The sequence below is a fragment of the Pleurodeles waltl genome, chromosome 3_1 (genome assembly GCF_031143425.1).
Source record: "Pleurodeles waltl isolate 20211129_DDA chromosome 3_1, aPleWal1.hap1.20221129, whole genome shotgun sequence".
In the NCBI taxonomy this organism is placed as follows: domain Eukaryota; kingdom Metazoa; phylum Chordata; class Amphibia; order Caudata; family Salamandridae; genus Pleurodeles; species Pleurodeles waltl.
Genome location: NC_090440.1, coordinates 402,622,940 through 402,637,536, shown reverse-complemented (window position 1 = coordinate 402,637,536; position 14,597 = coordinate 402,622,940). Strand labels below are relative to the sequence as shown.

General features: G+C 42.7%; 1 protein-coding gene across 1 annotated transcript in view; it reads left to right on the top strand.

Moving 5' to 3' along the window:
* STRC (stereocilin) overlaps positions 1-14,597 on the top strand; it is a 293,114-nt gene that overhangs the window by 144,867 nt on the left and 133,650 nt on the right. The window contains exons 19-21 of the mRNA XM_069221443.1: positions 5,086-5,212; positions 9,084-9,258; positions 12,649-12,818. Of these exons, the coding sequence (XP_069077544.1) occupies positions 5,086-5,212; positions 9,084-9,258; positions 12,649-12,818 (472 nt within the window). The remainder of the gene's footprint in view (positions 1-5,085; positions 5,213-9,083; positions 9,259-12,648; positions 12,819-14,597) is intronic.

The window sequence follows — 14,597 nt, the reverse complement described above, 5'->3', positions numbered from 1 at the left end:
CAGCTGTCACTAGCAGTGCGTGGAGGGCATAGAGTGGAAAACACAGTACTGAGTGGATAAGGGTGGTACAAAAAAGGTGGAAGACCCAGGCAAAGTAAGGGGTCCAGAGTAAGTGAAGAGTGTGCAGTTTATGTAATATAAGAAGAACAGGGGGAGGGGGGAAGAGTTGGTGAGGCACCATATTTCGTAGGGAACAGAGTTAGTAAAAAACACTCCAGATTCTTGAGTGGCACACAGCAGCAGAGTGAGGCATAGAGTGGATGAGATGTACACAGTACCCAATAGAGACACAAATAAATGGCTTCAGTGTATATCAACCATTACTTTTATGAACACAGTACTCCAACCCCAGGAGGGTTTGGGTTCATTTTAAATCAAATATTCAATCTATTCTCCAACTCTATTTGGCTCTGCATTTACCATTCAGGTGAATTTTTGGAACTACCTACCGGATCATGGATGTGGAAACTAACCCGTTATAAGACCTGCCCATTTTACACGAAATGCTTGCTAAAAAGAAGATAGTATGCCTGACATACAAATACCTCTATGGTACCATCCTTCTGCTTCTTTGCAGAACCTCTTTCATAAGAACAACCACATGCACCTCCCCTTCCCCTCAAAAATCACTAGACACATCAGCAATTTTGTGGTTTCAGAATTCTAATATTTGGCCCTAACTTTCATCACACATTTATCTCCGCCCACTCACTCTTACACTTCTACCCCAAAGTTTAGGCTGCTTGCCTTGTCCTGCTGCAAAACGTGTCCCAAGATTACTTTTACCATGTGCCGTCTCCTCCTTCCTATAGGCTGTTATTTCAATATTTCAATTTGACACTGATAAGCAGACTTTAGATGTTAGTGCTCTATAGGCTAAACATCCAAACCTGCATGACATTAGAATACTTCCCACATAGACCACACTGCATTCACATACTTTATTTTCATCCATACACTAACACCTTATCCACAGTGTCCTTTCTACTGTTCTTATTGCTTCACTACACAGCAAGTCACGGTGTCAAAGAGACAATAAGAGCACAGTTCTGGTCATCTTGCAGAACATCAGGAAACTTTTCACATAAGTCCTCTCACTCTTTCATGCAAGCATGCCCCAGTAGTTCGGAAATGTGTTTCAGTGCTTCATCAGGGGTATGAAATGCAATCTAAATGAATTTACAATGTAATACAATTGCCTTTTCTGTTATATTTGTTTCTTCTGTTCAATCTTTTTGAAGGCAGCCATTCTGCAAGAAAGTTATTTGTTTTCATATTTGGAGCATTGTATGAGGAGGTGTATCTGATAGTCAGAGGGGGCCTATTCACATTTTTGACACATGCTCTCTCGCTTTTCTTTCCATGTGTGCCTTTTTGAACTCTCGTCTTTGCTGACCTGCAGCATCATGTGAAGAGGTCATTAAAAACCCTCTGACACCGGTTTGAATGAAATGGCTCACATCAGTGTTAACAACTGCCCTATGAAGTGTGTGCTTTTAATTGTAATTGTATTTACATGCTGCGTACGTCACCGTGAGCTGTTCAAGCGATTGCTATTAAGAAACTGTATTGCATGTGCTCTGGTATTACTTAAATCTACATTTTGAAAGCACTGTTTTATCTTAAACCTTTATTGTGGTGGTCTATCTTATTCTGTGCATAATGCAAGTATAAAATAATGCCTTCAATATTCACAGTGCTTTCTGTCACAGGCTGTAACATGGAGGCACTAAAAATACACAAGTCACTATTGTCCCCTGCACCAACCAAGATTTAATTCTGTTGCTCTCCAGTTAAAGACAGACGTCTGCAGTGCATTAACTAAAAGAGGTTTCATAATGCCCTACAGTGCCTTTCACAATGAGTAACAGCTTTCTTTTATTTATTTTTTATTTAAGCTGGCTGTTATTTTATAGGTAGCTACCTGATGGTGGAAGACCTAAAATAACTTACAGAATATTTTGGGGCTTATTTATGAGAGGCTTGCACCGTGGGAGCATCACTTTTTTTATGCTCCAGCGGCACAAGTCTCTCATTTATACCTATAAGCCGTTACAAAGCCATCTTGCGTGGCTTTACACTGCCTCATACATATGAAGTAAGGCAAAGCAGTGCAAGACGCTGCCTTTTCTTACTCTGCATCAAGGAGGCGTTTCAAGGGCTTTGTGGGGGGTGTTCCCATGCAACACTCGTTGATTTTGACACTGCCCCAGATTTACAACATCATGTAAACTGGAGCAGTGCTAAAACCTTACGCCTCCACAGATGAGGAGAAATGTTTTAATTTCTCCTCGTTTTTCCCTCTTTTCATGTGTGTTGCATTCTACAGCACACATAGAAAGAGGAAAATGCCTCTCAGGATTTTATTTTGTCATGGAAGGTGCCCCTTCCTGCACAAAACAATCCTGCCTATGTTGGTGCTAGGCAGCAATTTGAGCACCAGAGCAGAGGTAAAGGATAGGAATGGATTGTATTACAGGATATCCCTGACCTTTTATATTTGTAGAGGGCAGTCTAGCAAGAAGACTCGAGGCACTGCCCTACTCCAATTCCTCATAAATTAGGCCCTTTGTTTTTAGCCACAACTTTGATCATGCCCCCACACACACTGACCTTTTGTTTGCTAAACACTGTTTAATATTATTTCCTCACCATAAAAATTATTTGCCACACACAGGAATTGGGGAAGTTTATGATTGTTGATGATGAGGAGTACCAGGTTGTAGAAAATTTCGTCAGGAGGGGGACCTTACAACTAAAAATCTTTGAGAGGGAGTCCTGGCATCAAATGGTTTGAAGACCTCTGGCATACACCACGTATGACACAACTCTGCCAGTGCATGCTTGCATCAATCATCACCTAGTGTAGTTAAACATATCCTAAACAGCTGATACTGAAGTTATGTGGCAGTATCCTGCTGGATCTGATAAAAAGAGTGAAGAGGGCCTAAGTCATGAGAAATACAGCATTTCTCATGACTTAGGAGACCACATAGACACAGATGTCAGAGGGCTCTATGTCTGTGGAACACATTCAGCCAGTCCCAGCCATGCACATATTTTTGGCCTCCACCATGTTGCGTTGTGCAACTTACAGCCAGCTTTTACAGTTGAAAGTATTGGCTCAGAATTCCACGCACATACAGTACTGCTGGGTACAAAGCTAGGACTGGATGATGTTGTTGCACATGACTGACCACTGGTCACTTGGCAGCACTGAATAGAAAAGGTTCTAAATCCATTCAGCCGAAGGAGGCTGCAAATCACTTTCCAGCACTTTGCCATGGGCTTCGCATCTCACTTGAAAAATCAAATTTATACATTTCAAATCCACTGCTTTTCACTGGAAATGTACTGGCAATATATTGAAATACTCCAAGTGTACTGGACACCTCTAGTCGTACAGGGCCAGTCTTCTAGCCAGTTGAGCAGCGGTTGCTGCTGCAAATGTTAAGTGGAGGCATGGGGTTTGGGAGGCGACGGGGATGGGGGAATGACAGGGATGGGGGAAACAATTTTAAAAAACACTTACCATTCCCACCGTCGCCTCCTGCCACCTCACTCTTCTGCTCTTCTGATGTCCCAGCATTCACTGGGTCACCAGCACAGGCTCCCCAGCAATCCTGGCACTGCTCTCATGCTATACCTAGCATAAGAGCACCATCAGGATTGGTCTAAGCGGCTTGGTCTGCCACTCAGACAGTGCACTGGGGTCTGTGCAGTTTCTCCAGCCTGGCTTTGCAACACAGCCACGTTGGAGAAACTTAAGTGCGCATGTGTGTTTGACTGGCCTAAAACGTCTGGCCAAACACAAATGGGCACTTACTGCACTCCATTCCTCCTCCCCCCTCCCATGGCCCAGCCTCGCCCCTCCATTCACATGCTGACTGAACCAACAGCAGAAAAATAAAATGATAATAAAATATAATTTTATTTTCTGCTGCTGGTTCTTAGCCAGTAGGGTGACGCTCCTCTGCCATTGTGGAGGAGCCGCCCCTACAGTTGAGTAAAGACATACATATTTATGCTCAACTTGAATCCCCACAACCACACATCCTTCAAAGCATGAATCCCCTCCATTTGCTTCCTTCCTCCTCTCAAAAAATTAGAACCCCTCTACCTCATTCACAAGGTGTTAGTTAACAAAAGATCACGTTCCTGTCAATCTCACATCCTTCCAGAGTACTTCTCTTAGTGGTGACAAAAAACTAGTAGGACTGTCTGGGTGGTCAAAGATTTGAAGCATTAGATTCTTTGCTTCCTTGGCATGGTAAGAAATTATGTAGTTTGCAGTGTGGAACTCAAAATCATAGCTGTCATGTCTCCTCTTGAACCCACTCACAAATCACAGTGACACAAAATTCTGCCCCTCGCTCGCAATTTCTGGTTTATCTCTCGCTCTCTCCTTCAAAATGGAATGGGGCAGATGCCATCATGTTCACTGTCTATACAGCAAATTTGCACTTTTATGAATGGCCAAAACTTGTAGCAAGCTGCTACCTGTGAACTTTGCCCATCAAGAACTTCAACCATAAACCTCTTCCTTTTTGTCTCCCAACTTACTGGCAGATACTTAGGGATGGGTGAACAAATATTTTGCACCTGTAGAAAACAAAAATACTGGTACAAAATTGTCATGACCGATAGTCCATCAAGCAGGTTGTCAATGAAACATTTCTGAACTGCCAACACAACTAACAGAGAACCTCCCTTATATGCACATAGTCCTTCTCATTCTCTCTCTCACTTTTTCCCCCTTCTCACCCCCATCCCTGTTAGTTGGTTTCTTTTGTACACTAGGTGAAACCAGGATGAAAACGATGAAACAATGTGAAGGCAATATTATCCGTACTAAGAAAGACACCTCACCTTATGTTAAGGTATATAATTGAGCAGCGTAATCTGTAAAGTTCCTATGTAGCCCCATGTGTAAATATCTTCAGAAATAGTGCTAAGTCCACCTTCAGTGCAACAACACTTTAGCTGGAGTCTTGATCTATTCTACGCCGTTACAGTTGATATATTACATGTGTCACTTTTAATGCAGTGGGACTACCTTTGTTTCTGCATCTCTCTAACTTTCAGTTTCAGCAGAGTAACCTGTCAGGTCCCTTTCTTTAGGGATCCAGTGCACTGGACCCAGAAAAATGTGGAGCACGTGGGGACGCTGCTGTTCTCGCTGTCACAAGAGAAGCTTTCCGCCCTTCCCAAGGTAAGCATGCAGTGGATAGTAGGCATCTCCTCACTACCACAGAGTACAATCCTAACTTGTCCTCTACAGCCCTTTTCGTTGGTTACCACCTTCAAGCCCCGTTTTGCCAGTAATAATGGGGTGATCAATTGGAACATCTTACTAAAGAAACAGGAACTGTAGTCTTGTATATTTCCATTTGTGTCCAAGTATTGATTTGCTGCTTTTTCAAATTTACAAACTCATCAATAAAACTACATTGAAAGATGTCCCTGGTGCAGGTAGTACTTGCAGTTCATTGTGATATCACATTACTTTCTTTTCGGGATTACATTCCTGCTGTCCAGTCTTCTCCATGATGGACAACTCCACACAGTGGGAAGGAATTCTGCCATGCTCTGCACTCCTCGTTTTTTCTTCAACGAGAGATAGTCTTTGGACATGTCCTGCTCATTTGTTTTCCTTGAGGTTTTAGTTCCAGTTGGTTGATAAGTCTAGAGGTCGAAGGCTTCCCCCTCTTTTGTGCTCTTATTTAGTTTTTTTCTGTGACAGACTGCGAGTCCCAATGCTCCTTCCTGGTGACATTCAAAGACAAAGTAAGGATAAGCAAAAGAAGAAAAACTGCCTGAAACCCATTCTTGAACTGTGTTTTTACAGTCCACAAACTCTGTCAGGAAATATATTAAGACAATGGGAGGCTAAAACCACAAATCAGCGCTCAAGGAGTTCTCACTTACCGGTGGCCAGGCAAACCCCTTGCTTGTTCAACTCCACATTGTGGGGAGGGATTCCCCCATGAAAAGCACCCCATATTCTTCTTTTTTTTTTTCTCCAAGTGGAGATAGTTGTTGGCCATGTCCTGCTCTTTTGTTTTCCCTGAGATGTTACTTGTAGTGTATTGATAGATGTTGAGCACGAATGGCTTCTCTCTTTTGTATCCAGGTTTTGGGTTTTTCTATAACAGACTCCTTGGCCCACTGTTCCTTCCAACTGACACTCAAAGACAAGTAAAAGGGATGCGCAAAAAGGCTGCAACTGCCTGACACCTGTCCTTGAACCATGCCGTAACAGTTCACAAACTCTGTCGAGAAATTTATTATGACAGTGGGGCTGAAACCACAAGTCAGTGCTCAAGGACTTCTCACTTACCAGTGGCCAGCCAAGCCCCCTGCTTGTTGTTGTAGAAACTCCGTAATCAAGTAATGGCACCTGGCAGACATCTTCCCTGGCCATCTGAGTAGACATCACTTGAGATCCAAAGATTTTTACATTGAGCGCTGAAAATCTGCTGAGAAGATCTGCACTGCCCTGCTTCTGAAAGATAAGTGCTTGAGATGTTTCTGCAGAAGGAGGCTGGATAGCAGGAGCATCGTCCAGGTGCCTGAAAGAGGTGGAACTGATCAGAGAACGTTCTGAACAAGTTCAGCATATGGCACCTGCAGTTTGAAGCCCAGAGAGAGATCCTCGCTGCAAAGATCTGCTGTGAGCCTATGCCCTAATTGTTGCTGGGTGCATGACCTTAATTTCTGACAACTGCGCCTTGAGATCTTCTTGACCTTCTTCCCTGGCCTGGAAGAGTTCAGCAAAGGTTCCTGTATAGACTAAAGCTGCATTTCCTAGATAACTGAACTCTGCTGCTGTGGGATCGGTTCATTATCCGATGAGTTCAGTATAGATCCCAAAAATGCGACACAGTGCAACAAACTGAGACTGCAACCTGAGGTTCCCGCTCTACTGTCAAGAATGTGCACAACAATGTGAATGGTCTCCTTTATGACTTTTTTATTTACCCCCTTAAAAAATGCAGCTGGCCCAGGGATCCTGGAATGTGGGTTCCAGAGACATTTATAGACCTCATCTGACTCCCACCTCACCTGCTTATGGAAGTGCTACCTTTATCAGGCGACATCTGGAATAGGTTTTCATCTTGGTTGGACAGTGAGGTTTTGTTTTAGCCTGTGACTGCAGCTACTGGGACTGCAGCTGGTCCCAGCCTGAATCCTACTGCAACCGCTCTGGGAGAATGCATAGATGTCTAGAAGAATGCTTTCCATTAACTTCCTGCATCTATTTTCCAGTATTGGGATCTGAGTGTCAACCATTCTCTCACTTCTTGTAAAGCCAGGTTCTTTTATATGGTCCACAGGTTTATTTACAACGGTTCGACTGGATTCATTTGAATGCCTTTCTTAGGATGTCTTCTCACTGGAAAATCATTAAAATAAATTTCCATACTTTTCAAGTAATCTTCCATCAAATGTGATGTGTCTGTGGACACACCATTAACGATATAATAATTTTTCTCACAAAATATAAAAATAAATATTAAGAGCCAACCCGCCAATGTACCCCTCCGACCGCCACAGCGGTAACAGCCGCCGGACTGGAAATATCCATCTCTAGCCCGGCGGCCATCATTGTTCCGCCTGCGACATAATGACCCCGCCTACTGCCGTGGTTTTCGTGGCTTTCTTAATGCCACGAAAACCATGGCGGTATGCACTATCAGTGACAGGGAATTCTTTCCCTGTCACTGATAGGGGTCTCCCCCTCCCTCTCCAGTTAGCCCTTCCACCCCCACCTCTCCAAAAAAAAAACACCTGCCCTACATTCACGCCCCCTTCACACACACACACACACACACGCATACACACACCCATTCCCACATGCATCCACGCATGCATACATCCATTCACACACACATCCGCAAACACTTACATACATACACGCAAACACATAACACAACATACACACCTCCATACATGCACACATGCATTCAACAAGCAACATACACGCATCCACACACACACAAATATTCACCCTCCCCCACACACACACACACACACACAACACCCCTCCCCTGTCGGAGACCCGACCTACCTGTGTTCAGGGGGTCCTCCGGCAGGAGACGGGACGGGGCACTGCTGCCACCAGTGGTGTCCGCCAGCAGAACACCGCCAGGCCATATTATTAGTCATAATACGGCTGCCGGCATCTACAGCCGTGGCACTGCTGGGTGCAGCAGCGCCACCTTACTGCCATCCGCCGGCATGGCCACAGCTGGATTTCCGCCATTCTTGTGGTGGAAATCCAGCTGCGGTCAAAATAAGGCAGGCGGCTGATAGCCGCGGCGACCGTCTTTTGGCGGCCATCGCCACGGGGAAAGCAGTTTTTACCGCCAGTCTCAAAATAAGGGCCTTAATTTCCATTCTCATACTTTCATATCTTAAAGACTGTCCTAAAATATCAAGTCAAGACAGAAATGACACAAGGTCGCTACAGTTTCTAAATACATATGTCATCCTGCATGAAAACACAACTTGTGGCTCGGAATAAACTATTACCATTAGCAGCCATATATTTGCAATTATATAACTGTATGTTCAGTAAAAAGGGCTAAAATCAGTGTGTGGGTATTTAGGCTGTTACAATGGTGAATTGACAGAAGGCTGAAGCTGGTCTGAATTTAACAAACTGGTAGTTCAGTCTTCTGAAGGACACCAGATGATTTGGATTCTATATGTGTATTTGGAAGTAGAGCCACACCCTGGTGGACACACATGCAAAGTGTTAGAGGTGATGCTGCAAACATGGTTGGAGCAAAAGGTTTGAGGAGGAAGGTAGCCCTGAATTTTATTTCCATCATAAGGCGCACAGACATGCACTCCATGTGTTACAGATATCAACTTGCGCTCAATTCTTCATGCAGCAGGCAGCTAGCGGACCCTGAGGAAAATAAGTATTCCTTTACTGGGGTGAGCTACAACCTTGACTGACATTTTTTGAGTAACCTGGTAACGATAGACTTGCTTGTTGGTTGCACTAGCTTTTACTAATTTTCAGTTATCTATTTTGAAGTTCTGTTTTTATCCGGATGCTTGTCTTCTCTCAGGAGGTGCTAACCAGAGACCTGATGGAATGGCTGCTGGCGAAACAGAGACGTTGGGAGGCGAGTGATTTGGGACGTCTGTGCGGATATCACAGCATCACTTATCAACATCAAATGAAGGTTAAGAAGGCAATTCTAGTATCTTCCTTTGTAAGAAGCAGCTACAGAGGGAATAGAGGTGAGAAGTAAATATAAGTAATATAAAGCAGGATGTGTATCTCTCCCTTGTTGAGAAATCTTCTGTTATGATATTGTATAAATCAACAATCGACTTCTCCATATCTGTGCACTTCTAACCATCTGCAAGTTCAATTCAAGGCCTACAAACCAAATATGATTTTCACCATTCACCTTTGGCACTTCCTCAAATTAAAGAATGGAACCTGATGCTCAGTGCTTATGGTTGTACTTAGAAAACTGATTGGGAACTGAAAATTAAACCTTCCATGAGATAAATGCCAAAAGGCACAATAAGGCCCACCCACTCCAACTAAACATGATCTACGCCTTTGATGAATTTATTTCTGCACTATTGCTCCCCTTTCTCTGCCTTTAATTTTTTAATTTACTGATTTGACTGCTGCTTCTCCTGACGTGTCTTTTATGTACTTTGATAGCTCTTTAGTAAAGGCATTGCCAACAACAGATCCACACAAAACGCTCTTCAATCTTACCATAAATAAGGGCAAGAAATCTTTTATAAGGATCAAAGACATTCATGATATTAACTGTTCCAGGTTCAGATATTTGGTCCAGGAACTGTAGTCCATGTTTTAATCCTATCTGGGTCTAACTAGGGAAATGCCCTCCTGTCAAGACTTCCAATAATCTTACTTCACTAACTAAAAGCTGTTAAATATTCTTAACCTGTTCCTACCTCCCAGACCGACTTTCAACATATCAATTTATTCTGTTAGGAACTACAAAAACTCGACTAAAACAATCTCCTTTTTCAGTGGCTTTCAAGATCCATCCTAAAACAATGATGATCATTGCACAAAAATCCTGAGCTTAAGGAATTAAAGCATTCTTTAGTCAAATGTATCAAGAATATGGAAAATCCACCAATTTACACTGAGACTAGCCCTGTAAATATTCTGGAATGTCAACCTACCATATAAGGCACAAGGCCTCTGACAGGCCCCATGATGCCATGCTATTGCTTTTATGATCTCACCATGATGTGCTTCATCTGGCTATCGGATACATGCAGCACCTCACTGATGGAAACACCTAGGGTGAAACCAGTTTGAGATTGTTTGTTTTCCAGTTCAGAAGGGATATGCATGGATGTGTGTAATGCACTACTCCTGTTGGAGCATGATCAAGAGGGATTTTCATGTGGTTGTTCCCTGTCTGAAGAGGAGGAGTTAGCAAAAAAGGAAGGTCTAGATTTTGACCCGAGCAGTTGCAAGTAGCAGAAATTTAGCAGCCTTCCACTCTTCAATTAAGCCACCAACAGCAGCACTATGCTTTTCAAGACAATCAAGCACTGCATCAACCCCCTACCAGACCCACTTTTTCTTCACTCCATTGAAAGGTTCAATGCCATTAAGCTCTTCTTCAGTAAAAAAAAATATAGAATTCCACAATGGTCATCCTTCAGAGCCCTGTCTTTTGCAGATCTCACCAACATACTCAACTTCCTCAAAGCCACATCTTATGAAGATGATGTCTTACTCTCATCCTTTAGTAATGGTTTCTCTGTGGATGCTCTCTCATCCCTTCTTACCGTTGTCATGTTTTCCTCACTCAAAACATCCTCCTACATGCCCTGAAGACAGGCCAGGTCCTCTCACTCCTAAAGGAACGTACACCTGGCCCCGATGACCTCCCCAACTAACAGCCAATAACCCACCTATCATTAATTGGCATTCAGAAAGGAAACCATGTTTAAATCAAATATCACATTAATGCTAACCATCTCCTGAATTACTGCCAGGCCAGTCAGATCACACTGTAGCAAAGAAAACACTACCTTGCATATTATAGACAGGCCCTCCTGACCATAGATGAAGATGAGATGACCCCGGCCTCCTGAAATTGCTGATCCTCTCAGCTGTCTTTAACACAGTAAACCATTTCACCATCATACGCATCCTGGAGTCTGGAACGGCATTCACCAGCAATGTCCACTGGTTCCCAACTGACACAAGTATGTTCCAAAGATCCCTGTCACCTCCGGAGCCCAGCAAGGTTCCATACTGTCCCCTGTCATCTTCTGTCTTTACATGGAGCCACTTGTTGCTCTATTCACAAATAATATTGTATTTCACCAATGATACACAACTCTACTTGAAAGTCACCTCTGCATCAAACATCCAAAGTCTCAATCCAGGTCAGAACATCATCCAGACCAGCACATACCTGAAACTCAGCCTAGTTAAGAAAAAAATCATGTTCCTTGCCACAAACAGCAAATAAGAAACATTACAAACCCAGCTCATTGGCATGAACTTAGACAGCTTTGAACCCCAACTCTCACAGAACATCAAGTCACTTTGATTCACCCTGGCGCGGTCTTCATCCACAAGGAATACAATGCTCAAAAGACAAAGATGGCCTTACACTAGCCCTCTCTTCTAAATAAAGTGAAACCAGTTCTGCTGTGCTTTACACACCCCTCCACAAATGCGGTCTGCAACAGAGTGAAAACTCTGTATCGAGCGCAGAGAGGGCAAAACTCTGCGAACTTCGCCGGTGAAGTGCAATTCATCACCCACCCCTTTTTTATAACAGTCTTACAAATAAATAAATAAACACATGCATACATAAATACATGATGTGTGACTAACAAATGAAAAATCCTCCACGTCAAGGACCTAGTAGCCTATAATTCCATAAACCAACATATTAGTGCAGTAGTATACTACAAATAATACCACAAGGAACGCAAATATTATCAACTTCACCAAGCCCCCTCCCAGCCTTAGACTACACTTTTACAGTTTGTCAATTTCTAATTCCTTTTCTGTTCTCTAATTGTAATTGGTTTGAAGCAGTTTGAAGCAGCATCAAAGAAGCATACTGTACTGAACACCAACAAAGAAGTACTAAAAGAAAGTGTATTTTTTAGTTGGTTTGCTTTGGGTATGATAATTTAATAGACAGGGTGCACAATTGTTCCTATGTAAACAATATTGCAAAAGACAGAAATAGTTTAGGAAAACTTTAGACCCATTTGGCAGGATAGGAACGTCTGAAGTACTATTGTACACCGCTCTCACTTTGGTACTAAGAGGGCACCTTAATTGTGGAAAATGGCAAAGATACATAAATGTTCTAATGTAACAATTCAAATTGCATAGAAATAAGATCACGTTTTTTTAAATTACATTTAATAATTAAATATGTAGGTTTCCCCTGGAATGGTATTTGTGAAATGAACATTTACCATATATTTATACACCATTTCCCTGTTGTGTGTTGCTTGTCGGCACTATTAGTGCTCTATGAGATTTCTTTCTCACTCACCATGCTATAATACATCTCAGATGAACCCGAAATCCCGCTGATTATTCCACTAGGTGACCCTGTTTCTTCATTTTCCAATTCTCTCCTCCTCCAGAGCCTGTTCCTAGCTGTGCTGATATGAAGATGACTTTCCCAGCAGCCTGGAGTGCTACTCAGGTCACCATGATGTCGGAGTCTGACTTTGAGGACTGCTTGGGTTTAATAAGTCAGGACACCAGTCTGTCCGCTGACCAGGCGAGGGCATCTCTTGCCAAAAGCAAGCAGGTATTACACCTTCGCCGTCACCTGTCTTTAGAGGAGGAAGGAATGTTGAGAGGAATCAGGTTGAAGTTTAAGTCGAATCCAAATGAACAGATGATGGTTGCTGAAATATACAATGAGTGGGAGGGGTGCCAATGTGGAGCCCTTTGTTATTCTGAACTGTAGAAGAAGGCATGCTGTGGACCAAAATAGAGGTGATCATTTGGGGAAATGCTAGAGATGAAGAAGACGATAATGTGAAGGCTTGTCCTCTAACTCCATTATGACATAGTTACTCAATAAAAATAGAGTGCCTTACAGCGTGCCAACAGCAGTTTACATATAGAGAAGGTTAAGCGTGCCACCCTGATCAAATGTGCATATTTTATGAGGTAACCCCATAAGAGAGTAACAGGGCCTCTGTGACTCTTAAGGGGCTGAGCTGGTTTTATCGAGTATGTTCTGGGTTTCAATGAATACTTGTAGTTGTTTGTGTGATGCTCACTTGAGGACACTAAAAGTATGCAAAATATTGGAAATGCTCTTGTGATTGTGTGTGAGGGGGCAATTTTCTGAATAAGGGTTTTAGAAACGAAGTCCTGAATTCTGTGGGGTTGTTTTATAGGTTTCACCTAAGATAGCACACGCAATGCAAGCAAAATCTTTTACCAACAAAAAAAGTGCTTGAAACGGGCTTAGAGCCTGCCCATTTTTTACCGTTACTGACCTCTGGTTGGCTTCCACATCACTCTTGATTCCTTTCTACTTGTTGGTCAGCCCTCTTGGTTTCTCTCATGGCTTTAGTATTTGTCCCTGCCATGGAGCATGGACCTAGGACAGTTTTCTGCATGTGGTCAGCGTTCTTCCACTGACTGTGTGCTCCTGCAGTTACATTTGTGTACGTTTTGACAGACACTCTAAAAGAGCTGTCCATTGCTGCGCCCCCCCCACGCACCTTCTTTGTGTTGCTTTCCCCACTGGTGTCTGTTGTTGCTCCTCCTTCCCACCTCTGATAACGCGTCCCTTTCTAGATAATTTAATTAGTCTGTGACTCGTTTTTAGGCCAATTAATCTTTTGACCCTGATTGGAGACACCTTAGAACGAGGCAATTAATCAGCATGCCAATCAATAGATCAATAACGTCAATAACATTTACAGTAACAAATCGATTCAACTCAAACAGTGTCATTGGTAAGAATCGGAACTCACCATGACCTTCCAGTCATGAATAACCACACCAGATTTAGTAGATTTTATGATATTTATTCCCTATTGATTACACTTCTACTAGCAAGTTTATTAGTCTCAATACCAGAAAACACATCAACACTGTAATAATATGGCAACTTGAATAAGACTTCAGCAATGCAAAAATCATAAACATTAGAACAAAGCACGATGTCAACATGGATTAACTGTAGCAGAGTATTATTAGCACATTATTCAACAAAGCATAGATTCAGTCATTTGTCTGTCTGCGTTCATTCAGTGAACTCCTTAACTAACCTCAAATTAGCATCGGCATGTTGGGCTTCATGCAAAACAATTTAGCAACATAAATTTAGGAAAACATCTAACTATGGCCTCTATCAAAATTAGCAGTTGGTACCTAGAAGAAAAGGCATACAGACAATTACAATTTCATCATCATATAGTTACCCTCCGTAATGGGTCAGCATACAGAGTCAGTCTTCGTCGTGAGGACATCAGTTGATTCGCCATCAGCCAGGAAACTCAGCAAAGTTCAGCAAGACGGGCAGTAGGGAAACACTTCCCTCAGAAGGAGGAAAAGTATAGAATCG